Raw genomic sequence first — 16,928 nt, forward strand, 5'->3', positions numbered from 1 at the left:
GAGGCAGCCTCTAGACCAGCCCTGGATGGATTGCACCATCTGGAGACTGCAGAAGACCTCTGCCAAGGCAAGCCTGGCCCTCCCCAGTCCTGTCTGCCCCCTCTGAGCCCCATCTAAGATTACAGCCCATGGCCCTTCCTCTCCTTCCTTTCCCAGAGTAAGAGCCACAGCAGTTAGGCCATGAGAGTGCCAGAGAGAGCCCTAGCCTGGGAAACAAAGGACCAGAAGGGAAGACCTGGCCTCTAGTTCCTTGGCACCAGACCTGACCCAGCCAGGCCTGGAGTGTCAACGTGAGTGTGAATGTGAGTGAAAGGGTGAATGTTGTGAAAAGCACAGATTCACAACTCCCAGACTGCAGTGCTCCCAATAAAACCACCTAGCACCTATGGATCTGTCTGTCTGCTATCTGTATGTGGCTCAGGTAAGGGAAGTCAAGTATGAAAAGGAGAAAGACGGTGAGATGGGGGAGGTATCCATTCCTCACATTTCAACCAGAAGAAACTTTCACCCCACTTATTTCTGGTCACTCCCTCCTATACAGTCGGCCCAGCCCCAAGACTGTCTTTCCCCTTACTCAAACGAACTACGGCTCAGTATCCCAGGCCTTGGCTGGGATGTCAGAGGTCTGGGGCAACTATTTCCAACCTCCCACACTGGGTTAATTGCCCTTTCTTGGCACCTTCTACTTCTTCCCGCCAGTCTGCCCCATTTATTGTAAGAATCTGACTATTCTCTTTTGATCCTCCCAGCTCTACCCCTACCTCTCAGAGGGCAGAGAAGGTGCCTGTCTTGTTTGTTGTTTGTGGGGTTTTTTTGTTTTTTTTTTTTTTTTTTTTGAGACAGAGTCTCGCTCTGTGGCCCAGGCTGGAATGCAGTGGCGCGCTCTCAGCTCACTGCAATCTCCACCTCCCAGGTTCAAGCAATTCTCTGCCTCAGCCTCCCAAGTAGCTGGGATTACAGACACCCGCCACCACGCCCGGCTAATTTTTGTATTTTTAGTAGAGACAGGGTTTCACCATCTTGGCAGGCAGGTCTTGAACTCCTGACCTTGTGATCCACCCACTTCAGCCTCCCAAAGTGCTGGGATTAAAGGCGTGAGCCACCGCGCCCGGCCACCTGTCTTCTTTACTACCACATTCTCATGCCCAGCACAGTGCCTGACACACAGGTGGTCATTCAGCAAATATCTGTTGATTGAATGACTGTAGGGAAAAAAATATATCACAGGAAGATAGGTCTCAGGCCAGAGAGGAAGGGCAATGACCCTCTGGACATTCAGTGGCTTAGCTGAGGCCACTCAACCAGGTATTTCCGTAGCCTGGCCTTTTCTAGACTGGATTCTCTCTGAGGACCTATTCCTCCTCAGCCCAGGGTCATACAAGACCTCTCTCGGCAGGCAAGAGAGGCACTTGGCAGGGCAGAAGTCAGGGTAGAGGAGACATGGGGATTGGGAAAACAGTACTGGACTGAGTCCCAACCCTCTTCTTGCTGCCTGGTGCGGAAGCCTCAGCCTCCCAAGGTGTAGCTCCAAAACCTGACTCCACACCTATAAAAGAGATCCTTTGCCCGCATCTTAAACAACCGACTCCGCCCCTGGCCTCACCCCCTAAGATGACGTTTCGACTCCGCCTCCTCTGGGAGACATGCAGACCCCACCCCTTCCGGGGGACAGGCAAATCTAGTGCGCGACGGCATCCCTGTGACGTAATGGTAACGGTCCGTTTCCGGGGTGGAGCCAGGGAGGGCGGGAGTTTAGGCTGCGCTGACCCCTCTCAGCCCCCCCTCCAGGTGACCCCAGCCCCTGAAAATCCTCACCCAGGGCCCCAAATCTCCCAGCCCCATGACCGCCAAACCTCTCGCCCTGGCCCCCTTAATGCCCCAGGCCCCGGAGATGACCGGCCTCCTCACCCCTTAACTTCCAGTGCCTCCCAAATTTCCAAGCCCACCCTGTCCCGTGGTGGCAACTGAGGCTTCCCGGGGGCATCAGCCTCAGATTACCTGAGAACTGGGCAGCCTCGTCCCGAGCATGACGGAGAAGGGGACCTGGGGCTAGGGAATCCCTGATTCAATCATGCCGCTCCCCAGGAGACGTTCGGAGCCCAGGACATGTCGGGAATGAGGAGATACGAGGTGGCGCTGGAGGCGGAGGAGGAGTGAGTGGAGGCGGGTTCTGCGGAGGAGGAACCAGGCGGCTCCGGGGTGGGGGAGGGTGGAGTTCTGCGAGGGCGAGCAGTGGGCGGGGCGAGCCTCCGAGGGGCGTGGGCTGCGAAGGGTGCCGATTTTAGGGGCGGGGTGGAGCCTTCCTCGAGGGCGAGGCGCCGTGGGGCGGAGTCTGTGGGGTCAGCTCCGCCCCGCCCCGCCCCGCCCCGCCCGCCTCTGCCCTCTCTCTGCAGGATCTACTGGGGCTGTTTCTACTTTTTCCCCTGGCTGCGCATGTGGCGGAGGGAGCGGAGGTGAGGGGGCTGCGATACCCCGGACCTGCCCCGGGCATGGACGAGACTCAGTCTCTGAGGACCCATCGGGGGGATTCCGGTAGTTCCCGCCCCGCCTCATGCCAGTGTCGGGTCGCCCCACAGCTCAGCGCACCCCGGGGAGCAGAAGCTGGAGCCTCTGCGAGGCCTGATGAGCTGTCTGTCCAGCGGCCTGGGCCCTGCTCCCCAGCGCTCGGGTCGTGGCCTCCCGCGCCGCAGCCCCACCGCCGCTGCCCAGCCAGCCAGTGCATTAAAGATTTAAACCGAAGCCCACCGTACTGACCTCCTGACTCTGCCGCCGCTGTTGCCATTCGAGCCGAGCGCCCCTCCCCACACTGGCTCTGTTCCGTACTGATAGGGCGTACCTCCCTAAAAGGGTGCCCTTCCACGTCAAAGCGCCTCATCAGTGTCAGGCCTCCTGTTACTATGAGTGACTGCCTCCCCCAACCCCAAGCCCCAAAAACCCATACTGTGAATATCCTATATGAAGAGAACTAAATAATCCTGCCTGTTACTCCCTTCCTCCGAGCCAGGACTTTGCCAGCTGTCTGAAGAATCTCTGCTGGGAGTGTATCTCAAACATTTTAAGCAGAGGTGTAGGATGCAGGCTGTAAATGAGAAGAGGGGGAGATTCCTAGAAGCTGCCTGCCACAGAGGAGGGACTTGGGTTGGTGACCTTTCCTACAGTTCATACCCCAACTTTTGGCTTCTCCAGTCTGATCCCAAGTTTAGAGATCCTTGGCATCAGCCTACCTAGCAGTTCTTGCTCCCTCCCTAGGAGAGTCCAAGGGCCACTGCTCTCTGCCGCCCCCTTCTGTCACCCAATCAGTCTGGGACCCACTAACTCAAGTGATGAGAATCAGAGGCTGCTATGTGGGCCTGCCTTCAGTTAGGGACTGGACCCAACACCAGAAAGGGCACCACAAGATTAAGTTAAAGAAAGAGACAGCCCAGTTTCTGGCTTTCAGCCTGCAGCTACCCCTGCTACTGCAGATTTTGGCTAGGAAGAAGACTTGGTCTTAAAGGGGAGAGGTGGGTGCACACCCAGAAGCATTTGCTTTTTGCCTTCCGAAGGCCTCTGGACCAACAAGTCCAGGAAAGACCAGAAAGTATGTATCGCACAGCCAACTGATGGAGAAGGTCTTTGATAAGACTGAGGAACCTGGGAGATTTCCTTGGGATTTCCTCAGTGGCTACACCCAAGCCTTGGAGCACAAGAGAAAGGCCTAAGCCCTATCCCAAGAGAAAGCCTACTCCATAGAGAGTGGCTGACCCTACAACAGACGACTGCAACAAGATAAGGGCTGGATTACTGCTTTATGACTTAGTTTATGTTTCAAATATAGAGCAGGACTTGCAGATTGAGATCCCTGAACCAGGAGTGGAAAATTCTTCAAGGAGCCAGGGGTACTGAACTTGGCAGCATACCGCCACCCTAGGCAGTTCCCAGCTTCCTGGAAAGGACTGGATAAAGATGAATATGAGCTTTGCATTGAGGGAGAGGGTAAAGAACGGCTGGGTGTGGGATTAGGAGAGAAGTGGCTATAGCTGGAGGGTGGGATGCAGGGGGTATAGGAGTTGGACATGAGGGTGTGACTGAACCTGGGTAGGGAGGGGGGATGTTCCTCCAGGCCCAGGAAGGAGGCTGGAATTTGAGTAGAACAAAGATGTAATTGAGTACTTGAGTCTGATGTCTTCAACAAGTCAGGGACTGGATCTGGAGACCCCAGGCCCCTGCTGGCAAGAGGTTGGCATTCCTGGAACAGGACTAGACAAAAACAGGAAGGTAAGATTCATTGGGTCTTTTACCTGTTTTGACAACAGTAACCTAGCACCAAATAACTTTTATCTTCCCTCCTTATCTACCCCACCTTTCCTCCCTGTCTCATCATCCTGGGGAAAGCTGCCTCACCTCAGCATCTCCAAAACACCCTCAATATTACCAAAAAGGGCCTTCCCCCAGCTTCTCTGAACGTGGCTGGCCTCAGCCAAGACCCCTCCTCAGCCAGAAGGGCCTGCTCTAGGAACCCATTCCCATCAGTTTCTCTGATAAGACAGTCAGGTCAGGCCAGGAAGTGGGGAGGAGAAGATGAAGGCAAGCTGGTGCTCGCCTGCCCTCTGCTCCCACCCCACCCAGAACTCCCCTATCAGAATCTGTGTGTGCTAGTGTGAATTTGCTTGTGATTGGATGGCTGTGAAAACACAACTGGGTGGGATTGGGACTTTGAGTGTAACTGGGGCTATACAATTTTGTCTATGGTTGTCTGATCACGAGTATGACTTTGTGAGGTTGACCGAATGATTGAGGAGTGACTTTGAATGTGTGGCTATGCATATTTGAGTGTGAATGTCTATCGTTAGAGGTTGCTGTGGATGCTTGACTGCCCTTACTCACTGTTCCATCAGTCCCTACATCACACACTAATCCTTCCCTCAGCTTCACTGCCCAGAGCTTAGGAGCACATGGAAAATGGCTGTCCTAGATGAGGAAGGAATCTGTGGCAACAGACCAAGAATTAGGGCCCAGGAATGTCACAGGATACACAATACATCTCCAACCACCTCTGACTCACCTAGTGCCCCAGGTAAAAGGCACCCAGATAAAAGGTAGGGGAGGAGGAGAGAGAGAGAAGGAAGAGTCTAGGCTGAGCAAACATGAAGGGGCCCTCAACCTTCTGCAGTCTCCTGCTGCTGTCATTGCTCCTGAGCCCAGACCCTACAGCAGGTGAGTACTTGGGGGTATAGAAAGCTGGGGGTCTGGGTGAATGGGATGAAGTTGAAAAGACCCAGGAAATCCAACCTAACTTCCAGCTGTCTGGCAGAGAGGTTCTTGGTCTGGATCCCTCTGAACACATGGCCCTGTTGCCCTCTAGCATTCCTACTGCCACCCAGCACTGCCTGCTGTACTCAGCTCTACCGAAAGCCACTCTCAGGCAAGCTACTGAGGAAGGTCATCCGGGTGGAACTGCAGGAGGCTGATGGGGACTGTCATCTCCAGGCTTTCGTGTGAGCTCCCACCCCTGATACCCCTGACTCTGACCTCAGTCCCAACCCCTAATGCTGATCCCAACCCCAGCCCTAACTGCTAATTCTGATGCCAACTCAGGTTTTCATCTGGTCCTTGCTCCTAACCCCTGGACCCTAATCTCATCCCCAAGCTATGGCCATAGCTTTGTACCTTTCTCTACCCAGGCTTCACCTGGCTCAACGCAGCATCTGCATCCACCCCCAGAACCCCAGCCTGTCACAGTGGTTTGAGCACCAAGAGAGAAAGCTCCACAGGACTCTGCCCAACCTGAATTTTGGGATGCTAAGGAAAATAGGCTGAAGCCCCCAATAGCCAAATAATAAAGCAGCATTGGACAATAATCTCTAAGTACAATCTCCAAGAACTTCCTTATTCTCTTTATTCACACCTGCGCAACCCCTGCAAGGGGAAAGGCCAAGAGCCAAGGACCCACGCACACTCCCCAGGCACCTATATACATGCATGCAGAGAACACATGTTCCCTGCCTCACAGACACATGGTCACACATGGATACAGATGTACACATTACACACATTCCTCGAGCAGAACTCCAACTCTGGGGTGAAATCAGAGGTACAGGCACCTTTCAGCTGGCAAATTTGAAATACAGGGTCTCACAGAAATGGGCTCCAAACAGAACTTCCAGCTAAGACCCAACCATAGGGATCTACTGTCCATCCATCCACACCAGCAAGACAGAATTATAGGTGGACTCTGCCGAAGCCCTCCTGGGTCCTCTATAGGTTTGGAGCTCCTAGAAGAAGCAGGAGGCAAATCAGGAGAGACAGTAGGACTGGATCTTGGCCCAGACCCCCTGAGAATGAGGGAGGTGACTCAGTTCTAAGCTTAACACTCTGAAGATGAGTAGAGGAGCCCAGCTCTGAGGGAGCCTCTTCAACACGCTGAAGATAAGGGAGTGGACCTAGCTGTGGGCCCAGGAACATTAAGAATGAGGGAGGGGACCCAGCACTGATCCAAGACACCTGGAAAAAAAAAGGATGAATATCCAGCTCTGAGTCTAATACCCTGGAGGAGTATTAATACTAATACCCTGGAGGGGAGTCCATCTGGGGGCCTTCCTTGGTACCCTGAGAAAAGGGGAAGTGACCCACTTCTTAGCCCAGGGACTCAAGAATGAAAGGCCCAGCCCTCAGCCTAGACATCATTAAAATGAGGAGACCCAACTTGGATTCCCAGCATTTTAAAAATGACTAGGGCAGCCAGCTTTTAATCTGGACACTCAAAATAGGGGCACACATATCCAAGTCCAAATCTCCTGGATGTCTTACTCACCTGGACACCTGTCCACTGGAATCATTGGGGCCAAGAACCCAGGCTTTGGGGATCCATCCTTCCCGCCCCGTCTCATCCTCAGCCTGGGGCATAGAAAGGTAGCTGTCTCTCCAACAATGTGAGGTATCTCAGTCTCCTCCAAAGGGTTTATTAGTAAAGGGTCAGGAGAGGAATCAGTTAAAATCAAGTGGGGCATGGGGGATGGAGGTGTGGGGAGGTAGTTCCAGAATCAGACAGGTTCAGTGGGCAGTCATGAAGGGTGGAGATGAATGTGGTCTATGGACATCAGAGCATTTGTGAGGATCAGAGGCTGAGGGACCGATGGCAGTCACTTACCAGAGCCCCAGTGCCAGGGCTCCAGCCATCAGTCCCAGGAAAGAAAGGATTCCCAAAGACGCCAGTACAGCTACCTGCTCCAGAGAGTCCCTGTGATCTAAGAGGGAGGGCCACATGTTACTGAGAGCAAGGCTGACCAAGCTTGGTGTCCCCTTTTCTCTGGGGTTTTCACTCCTTTACAACTCTTGCCCATCTACCCAAGCTCACCAAGTAGCCGAGGGTGTGGTTGGAGGGAGGGCCTTGGAGGAGCAGGGCTGTCCACCTGAGGCTCCACCTCTGGCTGCATGTGTAGCTGGCCCCAAGCTGGTACCTCCTTTGGTACGGTCCCTAAAGGAAGGCAAGACCCAATAAGTGTCCATATGCTGGTGGGGATGGGGGTCACGTCCTGTGCTCAAGGCCAAGGCCTAGATTGGAAGTCAACCCTCCTAGGAGGAGGAGCCTGATAGGGCATGGCCAGTTCCTAGGGAGCATCGCAAGCTCCAAGCTTGTAGAAGTGGAGCCTGTAACTGCAGGGGTGGAGGCCAAGGGGAAGGACTTAAGCTAAGACAGGGCTGTAGGCAAACAAGACTGAAGTCTGGGACAGTAATTGCGGTGCCTGTGTGGGCAGGGCATGTGTCACCTGGCTGTCTTTCGGAATTGGTTCAGCTGATAGATGCTTTGGGGTGGGGCCTCTGCCCTTTTCTTTGGCTTTATCTCTCACCAGTGCTCGGAGTTCCCCAGGCCTCCGGGCTCCAGGTGCTCCAGGTGCCAGCATCCAGAAAGTCCCGGGCACTGACTCGTACGGCATGGGGTAGCCCAGCTACAGCATCTGTGATCACCTCCTCCAGTCCAGCTGGCTCCACCTGGGGGTAAACATGACTCACTGTTACCCAGCTTGTAAGTGCAGGGCCTTCCCAGCCACCATCTGCAAAGAGCACCCCTTGCTCCCAGTCTCATCCTAAAGCCTAGTAGAGCTGTCCAGGTCTCATGTTGGGTGTCTGGTGGGGCTGAGTCTACACCTAGTGTTTGTAAGACGGCAGTAGTGATTACTTAGAGAGGCTGTGGCATCAGGCAGCCTGGGTTCAAATCTTTGGTGAACCACATATTGAATGACCCTTTGGGCCTCTCTGTGACTCAGTTTCTTCATTTGTAAAATAGAGGTGAATATACCTAAACAAAACAATGTATGCAAAAAGTGTAGCCAGGAACCCCACAGGAAGGCAGCACTAAGTAAATATTAGTTATTATCTGATGCTGCTGCTCCCCAGTCCTGATACCAGCCAACCTTTAACATCTCCTGAGATTCTAATTCACTGCTATCCTCAGCTGGGGATATGAGTGTTTGTAGGAGACGTGCCTCTAGGTAAGGCACTCCTTTTCCTAAGAGTTATTTTTAGGCTGGGCACCATGTCTCACACCTGTAATCCCAGCACTTTGGGAGGCCGAGGTGGGCGGATCATGAGGTCATGAGTTCGAGACCAGCCTGGCCAATATGGTGAAACCCCGCCTCTACTAAAAATACAAAAATTAGCCAGGCATGGTGGCAGGCACCTGTAGTCCCAGTTACTCAGGAGGCTGAGGCAGGAGAATTGCTTAAACCCAGGAGGCGGAGGTTGCAGTGAGCCAAGATCACGCCACTGCACTCCAGCCTGGGTGACAGAGCGAGACTCCCTCTCAAAAAAAGAAAAAAAGAGTTTTTTTTTTTTTTTTAAGCCATTGCTATCTTCCCACAGATGGGCTTCACATCTTAGTTACAGCCCCACAGGACAGACACTCCGTCTGTCAGTCACCACTGCAACCCAGCACCCAGTACAAAGCCTGGCCCACAGGGAAGCGTTGGGTCTTCAGTGACCTGCCAGCACTGGGAAGCTACACAGAACACCCAAGATCATGAAATCAGAGACAGGACCCACAGCCTTGGGTTGGGACGCACTCCAGGCCTCACCGTGGACCAGGCTGGATGCTGTGCCGGACGGTACTGCAAACGGAACTTGAGCAGGAAGTGGGGCTGGCGCGGCCAGGAGGCAGGGTATGTCCAGCTGGCTCGCAGGCGTCGGGGGAAACCTGGTACCGACTCTACCCGCAGGCCCTGGGGTGGGTCAGGGCGCACTAAGGGCGTCAAGACACAAAGTCAGGGTAGGCTATGGGTCCCCGTCACTTCCCTACCACTTTCCAAAGTGTGTGTTTAAAGGAGCCTTAGCCGGACACTCCTGAGAGGGGAGGGGAAATCTTAAACTTGATCATTCATTAGACTCAGACCGGTCATCTGTATTATGAAATGGGCTGAGGCCGCGTGTGGTGGCTCATGCCTGTAATCCCAGCATTTTCGAAGGCCAAGGTGAGAGGTTCACTTGATGCCAGGAGTTTGAGACCAGTGTGGGCAACATAGCAAAACCCTGTCTCTACAAAAAATTTTAAAAATTAGCCAGACATGGTGGCACATGCCTGTAATCCCAGCTACTTGGGAGGTTGAGGTAAGGGGATAGCTTGAGCCCAGGAGTTGGAGGCTGCAGTGAACCAAGATCACGCCACTGAACTTCATCCAGGCTGGGCACAAAGTAAGATCCTATATCAACAAAAAAAGGAAGAAAAAGAAAAAAAGAAACCACCTGAGATCTGTGGGTGGGCTTTTGAAATGCTTGTTGAGTAAATAAAAGAGCAATTCTTACTTTCATCCAAGGAAGATGAATTGGCCCAAATTCCAGCTAGAGTTTTAGTGTCCCACTCCCATGCACAGGTCAAGGAAGGAGGGGCCAGCAAGGCAGGACATGACATATGGCTGCATTCAGTACAGGGCCCATAGCAGGGCCTGCTCTGCGGCTAGGCAGCCAGTCAGGCAGTGTGGGTAGCAGTAGCGGCCTCTAGAGTGTGTGCTGAAATAACCATGCCTCCTGGGCTCTGATCCCTTTGCCTTCTTAGGCTCCACAGGACCTTCTGTGTGTGAAATGGAGTCTATGTTGGGAGGAAACTGTTTGGGAGCTCTGGGAGTGGAGAGATCTGAGTCTATTTGGGGTCTCTGTGATGGGGGTCTGGAGGATGTCTAGGGGTGGGTACTCACAGATGCTCTGCAAGCTCACATCCAGCAGGCGTGTGCTGGCGCCCAGTGGGTTCACCTCAGTCACATTAATCCGGTACTGGCTCCAGAACTCAGCCCCGTGGACAACACAGCGGGCAGCACCTAGGGGATCCTGTGGGCATGGCCAGGGCCCTGTGGATGGACTCCTCCTAGAAGGGAGGACATGGTCTTGGGCTCTGAAAATGCCTACTGTGGGACCCAGCTGGAGCCCCCACATGCTCCCTCATGTCCTACCTCTGGCTATCAGCTCCTAGAACTGTCTTCTTCCTGGTAGGGAGGGGGCCATCTGAAGTCATGAAGGAAAAGAGGGCCTTCTGCCCTCTCTGAGGCTTTCCTTAGAACCTACCTCCCTGCCTCCCACACCCATGTTGTGCCAGCATACCCAAATGTGTAGGCATCCACACCCAATCACGCACACACCTGTAGGAGGTGAGGTAGCGGGTGGGTAAACCGCTGATCTGACTGGGACTCCAAGTGCAAGAGAAGTTCTCATAGTCAGCTGCTTGGCAGGAGACAACAGGGCGGGCTGGAGGGTCTAGAGGCAGAGGGTACACCTGGAGACTGAGCAGTCCTCAGGTCCTCCTGGTCCCAGAGGGCTTACTCAGGTCCCATACTCCCTCAGGATCCTCTTGTGTCATCACTGCCACCCTCCCCAACTCACAGCCCAGCTGCAGGGTCACTGTGCCCCCAAGTGCACCATCCAGCGTCTGGCAGATGTAGGTGCCCTCATCAGTGCTGTCTGCCTGGGTCAGGACCAGTTCATGCCCTAGCCCAGAGTCAGGTCCCTGGAGCAGCCTTGGCTCCCCGTCCCGAAACCAGGACACTGGGTCCCTGGAAGTAAGATGAGGTGACAATAGACAAAGACAAGATGTCAAGCATAAGTCAGACCATGCCACAGCTCTCCATTGGCTTCTAACTGCATTTGCAATAGAACCCAAATTCCTTTTACTGGCTTTCAAAGCCCCTTGTGAGCCAGCCCTTGCCTTCCTTTCCTTCTTCAGCTCCTCTCTGTCTCCCCCTCACCCACTGAAAACTCCAGCTACATTGGTCTTCTTTCTATTCCTTGGGGTTATTGAGCTCATTCCCACCTCAGGGCATTTTGCACTAGCTGTTCCCTCTGTCAGGAGCACTTATACCTTAATGTGCGCACGGCTGCCTCCTTCCTGACCTTCAGAAATCAGCTTCAACATCACCTCCTCAGAGAGACGTTTCCTAACTACCAATTAAAAAGTAACCACGGGCCAGGTGCAGTGGCTCATGCCTGTAATCCAGCACTTTGCGAGGCTGAGGCGGGTAGATTACTTTAAATCAGGAGCTCGAAGCGCGACCAACATGGTGAAATCCCGTGTCTACTAAAAATACAAAAAAATTAGCGGGACCTGGTGGTGCGTGCCTGCAATCCCAGCTACTTGGGAGGCTGAGGCAGGAGAATCACTTGAACCCAGGAGGCAGAGGTTGCAGTGAGCCCAGATTGCACCACTGCACTCCAGCCTGGGCAACAGAGTGAGACTGTCTCAAAAAAATAAATAAATAAATAAGGTAACCACTCAGTTGTCCTCTTCGACATCCCTCTCTTTGGCTTTTCTGCCCTGCAGGTATTACTATCTGGCAAGATTCTCCTTTGCGTATTGTCTTCCCCACTAAGATGTAAGCTCCGTGAAGGCAGGCACCTTGCCTGGCATTAGCACTCCTGTATCCCAGAACCTAGAATAGACCTGGCACTTGGCAGGTGCTCAAAACATACCAGCTGAATTTTCTGTTGAATAAGGATGGTTAGAGGGTTAGGACAGATAAGAGAGGTGAGGATTATGGACAGAGCGGGCAAGGATGGGAGGGGTGGGACATGAGGACTAGGCAGAGTCAAGAAAGGGTCATGAGTGTCAGACCAACAGGCAGGGGGCACTTACCCGGCAGTCACTCCAGGACAACACAGCTTCACGGACCTGCCGGGCTGCCCATACTGGACCCCTGTGGAGGGCACTTCTGAGGTGAGGCTCTTCCTTTACCCCCCTCCCCACTTTGTGAGAATGGCAGATAAGAAGCAGACTGTTAAAACCTAGGTGGTGGGGGGCTCACTGGATCAAAGCATCATGTTATAATCTGGAGACAGAGGTCAGAGAACAGGGTAGAGAGGGGACCTAGGTTGGATGACAGGGGCAGCGGTGGTATCACAAGTTAGGCATGGGAAGGGGCCACAGTGAGGGTGGCAAGTCATTAAGTCAGAGTTGGGGGGTTGTAGAGCAGGGTTCTTCTCACCTGAGGGGCCCCAGGCCTGGGGGCAGGAGGAGGAGGCAGACACCAGGGCTGTAGCCACGGCCACCAGGACCCTGCTCAGCCCTGAGCAGCCGCTGCTCATCTGTGGGGAGAGGTAGAGTCAGAAATCCCCAACCCCTGAGAAGGGAGGCTAAAGCCTGGCTCTTCCTCTCCAAAACTGAGGCTTCCTAGAGAAAAACTGATGCACCAAGTGGGGTAAGGCTGTTAGAAATCACTGGGGGAACTGACCTGAGGTCCCCTTTCCCACTGTATACCCAGTGCTTCGCATGTGCACACACACACATACACACGGACACACACACCCCCTCACACCCTCCATCTCAGTCCTGGGCTTAGGGCCCAGAACAAAAGCCGGAGGCAACAGACTGTGCCAGCAACTCCCCCTCCACCGCCCTTGGCGCCCACCCCTGGCACCAAGCACTGGCACCAGCTCAGCCACTCCCATTAACCCCTCCAGTACAGCTGTTGGGAATTCTGGTATTTACCCCCACCTGGTCCAGGGCTTATCACCACCTCTGATTAACCTGGGCAGACCTTATCACCCTGGGGGAAGGCTGTCATCATGGATCTGAGCCCATGTGGCACTCCCACCCTGAGACCTACCCCTGCTCTGGCTGCCAGGCTTCTCGCCTGAACCTGGCTCCTTGCTCTGGCTACTTGAGCCACTCAGCTGGGCCTGGCTCTGACACTTCGTTGGTCTCCAGTCTGTGAAGCTGGATGGGGCTAGGGTGCAGGCTGGGGCTGTGTAGTTAAGCAGATCCAGATGCCCTGGCTGCTGCCAGAGGCTGGGGGTGGGTGAGGAGCCAGCAGATGGAGATGGAGACAGGGTGGCGGGGAGAGGAGGGAAGGGAAGGGGATGGGAAGCTAAGAGGAACTGGGAGCCTGCAGGAACAGGCATGGGGGCCACAGCACCAAGAGATACTCAGAGATCAGGACTAGGAGGTGATGGGGCAGTGCGGGAAGTGTTGGAAAGACTGGATTGGGGTCGGTGGAAACTCAAAAAGCTAACAGTGTGTCTATATTGCAGGTGGGGGATGCTAGGAGAGAGAGATTCTGGATGAGGGGGAGCAGAAGGAGGAAGGCAGTGGTGAAGTGGATGGAGAAGGAAGGGGCAGGCGGGGAAAGGGTTCTGGGTACAAGACCAGAAGAGGAAGAGCACGGACCCTTCAGGAGTAGGAGTAGAGCAGAGCAGGGCCTCCATGTGTCTGTGTGTCTGTCTGAGTGTGTCCAGTTGGCTCACCCCTGGCCACCCAGCCACACTTACCCTGCTTAGCCCCACCCTACCTCGGTGATCCCAGCGGCAGAGTGTCCATGGCCTCCAGGACTTCCTCTCACCAGCTACAGCCCCCGTCTCCTACTCCACTCAGTTCTGGGACCCCAAAGCCATCCCCTCCTTCCCCTTCCCTGCCCCGCCCCCTCTAAGCCCTGGAGCTCCGCCGCCCCTAGCCAGGCCCCCTCCCCGCTTCTGCCTCCTCCCTCCTTCCCTCCCACCCAAGGCCCTGTGAAGGGAAGAGGCCTCCCCCAAGTCTGGAAAGGAAGCCACAGACACAGCCAAGGCCAGCAAGAGGGAAAGGAGGGTGGCTAACACTTATGTCCCTGTCAGTGAGAGATGCCCTGTGTTTTCACACAGCCAGACATGGTCACATTCACACATGGACTCACGACGCACAGTTAACAAAAGGGCATGCCTTTGAACACACGTGGACACAATCAAATGAAAAATCAGATACAAACTCCTCCTCTTTTCACTCCTCACCAAATGTTTCCTTAGGGCACAGCTGGCTGTGCTTCCAGGGGAAAGGAGGCCCCAAGTTGGGGGATATAAGGAGAGGCCAAAGAGTCCAGTTCCCCCTCCCCTGGAAGTTCCAGCCATTTCTCACCTCCCCCTCCACTCTTTGGGCCCCAGCACCAGGAAATGCCTTTGGTCCCTTGGTGCCAGATACACAAGACCCACAGTTACCCTCAGACTCACACACTCTCACATGTGGTCACTCACAGTCACACGGGCACAGCCACACAGCCTCAGACTCAGATACACTTACACATATTCATAAACTCACGCAGTCACACACACACACACAGCCCCTACCAGGGCTCACAGCACCGCCTAAAAGCAACTCCTCATCATGGTCTAAGCCCCCTCTCTCAGGGAGCTCTTAGCAGTGGCAGACCTGCATCTCATCACTGTTACAGGCCCCCAACTAGCCAAAGAGATCAAGATCAGCAGGGAAGGCAGGCATAGGCGCACAGGGAGAGACAAAGACGCAGGAGAAGCAAAACTGGAAATGCACCCACATAGAGACCAGGGGAACAAAGCTATGAAGAAACACGCAGAGATATCTCTAGTAAGACAGCAACAGGGAGAGAAAACGGCATGTAAGGGAAACTGAGTCAGGCAGGGAAACAGAAAGTAAGGAGCAGTAGACCTGATGCTGGGGATTCTTGAGCAGAGGAAGAAGGAGGGGAAGCCACGTGTTTTGTGGGTGTGTCTGTCCATGCTGGACACTTAAGAGAAAGGTCAGTCCAATGGGCTCTTGAAGTAGGTCCCCCAATACATGAATACAGCTGTACTCCCACACGGTTTAAGTTAGGACCCAGCACACACACATAGTCACAAACCTCACTTTTCCTCTGCTACTGCTGAAGTCACACATTGGCACACACAGAGCCAGCCACCCACTCTCATGCTGGCAGACATGGTCTCAAACCCCACAGAGACCTTCCCAAAACACATTCCCTAATGTGGTCACAGTCCCTCTCACACAAACACACAACCCAGTCCCACTAAAAATGTGCATTGACAGATACACACATAATCCCACACTTGCACAGCCACATGCAGCCCCAGCTCCATGCACACTGACACACGCAGTCACATTAGCTGACAGCTGCACCAAGTGACACTCAGAATCGCACACAATGATACTGTCACACAGACACAGCCTCACAGGCACACACACACTGACAGTCGTCAGTCACGCCCGGCCTTTCAGATCATACATCACCCTGCCCCGCCCACTCGTGACAAGACTTTGGCGTCTACACCAGGCCTCACCTTCCGCGGCCGCTGCCGCCAGCGCCCTCTGCCCTCGCCCTCTGCCCCGGCCTCTACTCCCCCCCCCCCGCCCTGGGCCCCCGCAGTGGGGGCGGCTCCGCCCAGACGCCAATGGAAGGAGAGGAGTGAAATAGGGGGGCTCCTGGCCCATTGGAGACTCCAACTGCCAATCACCTCCACCCCCACCTCCGCCGGACACTTCCTGTCCCGTCCCGGACTGAAGAGGCTGCCGGGGACAGAGTCTGGAGCTGGATTCCTGGGTCTCCGCCTGAAGGCCTACCCACCCTGGAACAGCAGGACTGGAAACAAGAGCCACTGGCCAGGTGATTGGAGAAGCTGAAGGTGCCCCTGACTCCAGATAAGGAAGGAGGGCTGTGTAGGGCAGTGGTTCTCAAAGTTTGCTGGATATTGTGGTTTGAAAACTGCAAAACCCCACCCCATACCAATTAAATCATAATCTCTGGAGGTTGGACCTAGACATCAGTATTGTTTAAAACTTCCCAGATGCTTCCAAAATGCAGCCAAATCAGAGATGTAAGGTGTGTCGGGTATATGTATACCTCAAGAAACCAGCCACCCACCCAGGGCTCTCATCTACTCCCCAGTCACGGAAGCTTGAGGGAAATGTGTGCATAATGTGTCTATCAGATCTTCCAGACCAGGGCAACACGCCCAAGTTCCAGATACTTCCCCTTCAGGATCTCAGGGAAGAAAGACCCTGGTCTGGAAGGCACGCAGCCAAGGTTCTCCTGGGCCAGATTCAGTCACTGTCCAGCCTTAGTGTGATTTCCCCACCCACAGGCTTGGTTCCCCTGGGAAAAGAATGAAGGCAAAAACCATTCTGGCCATCCCTGCATCATTCACAATCCCTGCCTTCACCTTAAAATTTGGAGGACCCCAGGTGGCATCAGGTCTCCTGTGTTGCATAGACTGTTGTTCCCGCAGCATTGCCAGGGAAACGGGTCCAGAGGGGACAGAATAGACCCCAGGTCACTCTGAGAGCCATACCTTCCTTCCAGGCCCTGGGGTTCCTAACTCTAGCAGTCCCTTCCCTGTCAGAGCTGTTTCTGTTTGTGCAATGACTGGGGCACAAGGGCAGCAGAAGTATATGGTGCCCGCACATGTGAGAGTCTGGAGGAGCCAAGGACACAAAGCCATGTACACGCTCCCTACATGCTCCCTACCCGCCCCTTTAGCCCCTGTGGGCTGGAGCAGAGCCAAGCTGCAGCCACTCACAAAGCCAGGGTTCTGGCCAGCAGCCCAGGATCTGGCCACTGACCACTGGGATTAGGATCCAGCTCACCCGCTCCCCGTCAAACCCTCAGGCCCAGGCTTGGAGCTGACACCCTAGGTGTGGTGGCAAAAGGGGCTCTGGCCTTCCCAAAGCCTCAGCCACAACCAAGACACAAGATTTT

At 54.3% G+C, this 16,928-nt stretch overlaps 3 protein-coding genes across 9 annotated transcripts; 2 read left to right on the forward strand and 1 right to left on the reverse strand.

Moving 5' to 3' along the window:
- The first annotated feature begins 1,139 nt into the window (after positions 1-1,139).
- Positions 1,140-2,739, forward strand: LOC104680017. Of its 3 annotated transcripts, none has more exons than XM_030920070.1 (4): positions 1,140-1,716; positions 2,086-2,153; positions 2,394-2,453; positions 2,577-2,739. In XM_030920070.1, exons 1-4 carry the CDS (start codon positions 1,612-1,614, stop codon positions 2,731-2,733), a joined length of 390 nt encoding a protein of 129 aa, XP_030775930.1. In that variant the 5' UTR covers positions 1,140-1,611; the 3' UTR covers positions 2,734-2,739. The 3 variants fall into 3 exon arrangements, with proteins under 3 accessions (XP_030775930.1, XP_030775931.1, XP_010384105.2); XM_030920071.1 differs by having other exon boundaries at positions 1,678-1,710; XM_010385803.2 differs by lacking the exon at positions 1,140-1,716 and adding an exon at positions 1,717-1,788.
- Positions 2,740-4,114: 1,375 nt separating this feature from the next.
- On the reverse strand, positions 4,115-16,690 carry IL11RA (interleukin 11 receptor subunit alpha). Of its 5 annotated transcripts, XR_004054028.1 has the most exons (14): positions 15,514-16,690; positions 12,441-12,540; positions 12,092-12,152; positions 10,846-11,015; positions 10,605-10,719; positions 10,419-10,451; positions 10,167-10,333; positions 9,042-9,217; positions 7,830-7,971; positions 7,337-7,456; positions 7,130-7,226; positions 6,794-6,876; positions 6,034-6,254; positions 4,115-4,239 (listed from the first exon to the last, which is right to left on the reverse strand). XR_004054028.1 is itself a non-coding variant. In XM_010385800.2 (13 exons), the coding sequence occupies exons 2-13, from the start codon at positions 12,538-12,540 to the stop codon at positions 6,238-6,240; spliced, it is 1,269 nt and encodes a 422-aa protein (XP_010384102.1). In that variant the 5' UTR covers positions 15,514-16,690; the 3' UTR covers positions 5,843-6,237. The 5 variants fall into 5 exon arrangements, 3 of the variants coding, with proteins under 3 accessions (XP_010384102.1, XP_030775925.1, XP_030775926.1); XM_010385800.2 differs by lacking the exon at positions 4,115-4,239 and having other exon boundaries at positions 5,843-6,254; positions 9,054-9,217; XM_030920065.1 differs by lacking the exon at positions 4,115-4,239 and having other exon boundaries at positions 5,843-6,254.
- CCL27 (C-C motif chemokine ligand 27) lies at positions 4,239-5,860 on the forward strand. Its single transcript, XM_030920072.1, has 3 exons — positions 4,239-5,196; positions 5,345-5,477; positions 5,664-5,860. Exons 1-3 carry the CDS (start codon positions 5,127-5,129, stop codon positions 5,797-5,799), a joined length of 339 nt encoding a protein of 112 aa, XP_030775932.1. The 5' UTR covers positions 4,239-5,126; the 3' UTR covers positions 5,800-5,860.
- Positions 16,691-16,928: the final 238 nt, after the last annotated feature.

The sequence above is a fragment of the Rhinopithecus roxellana genome, chromosome 16, assembly GCF_007565055.1.
Source record: "Rhinopithecus roxellana isolate Shanxi Qingling chromosome 16, ASM756505v1, whole genome shotgun sequence".
Lineage (NCBI taxonomy): Eukaryota > Metazoa > Chordata > Mammalia > Primates > Cercopithecidae > Rhinopithecus > Rhinopithecus roxellana.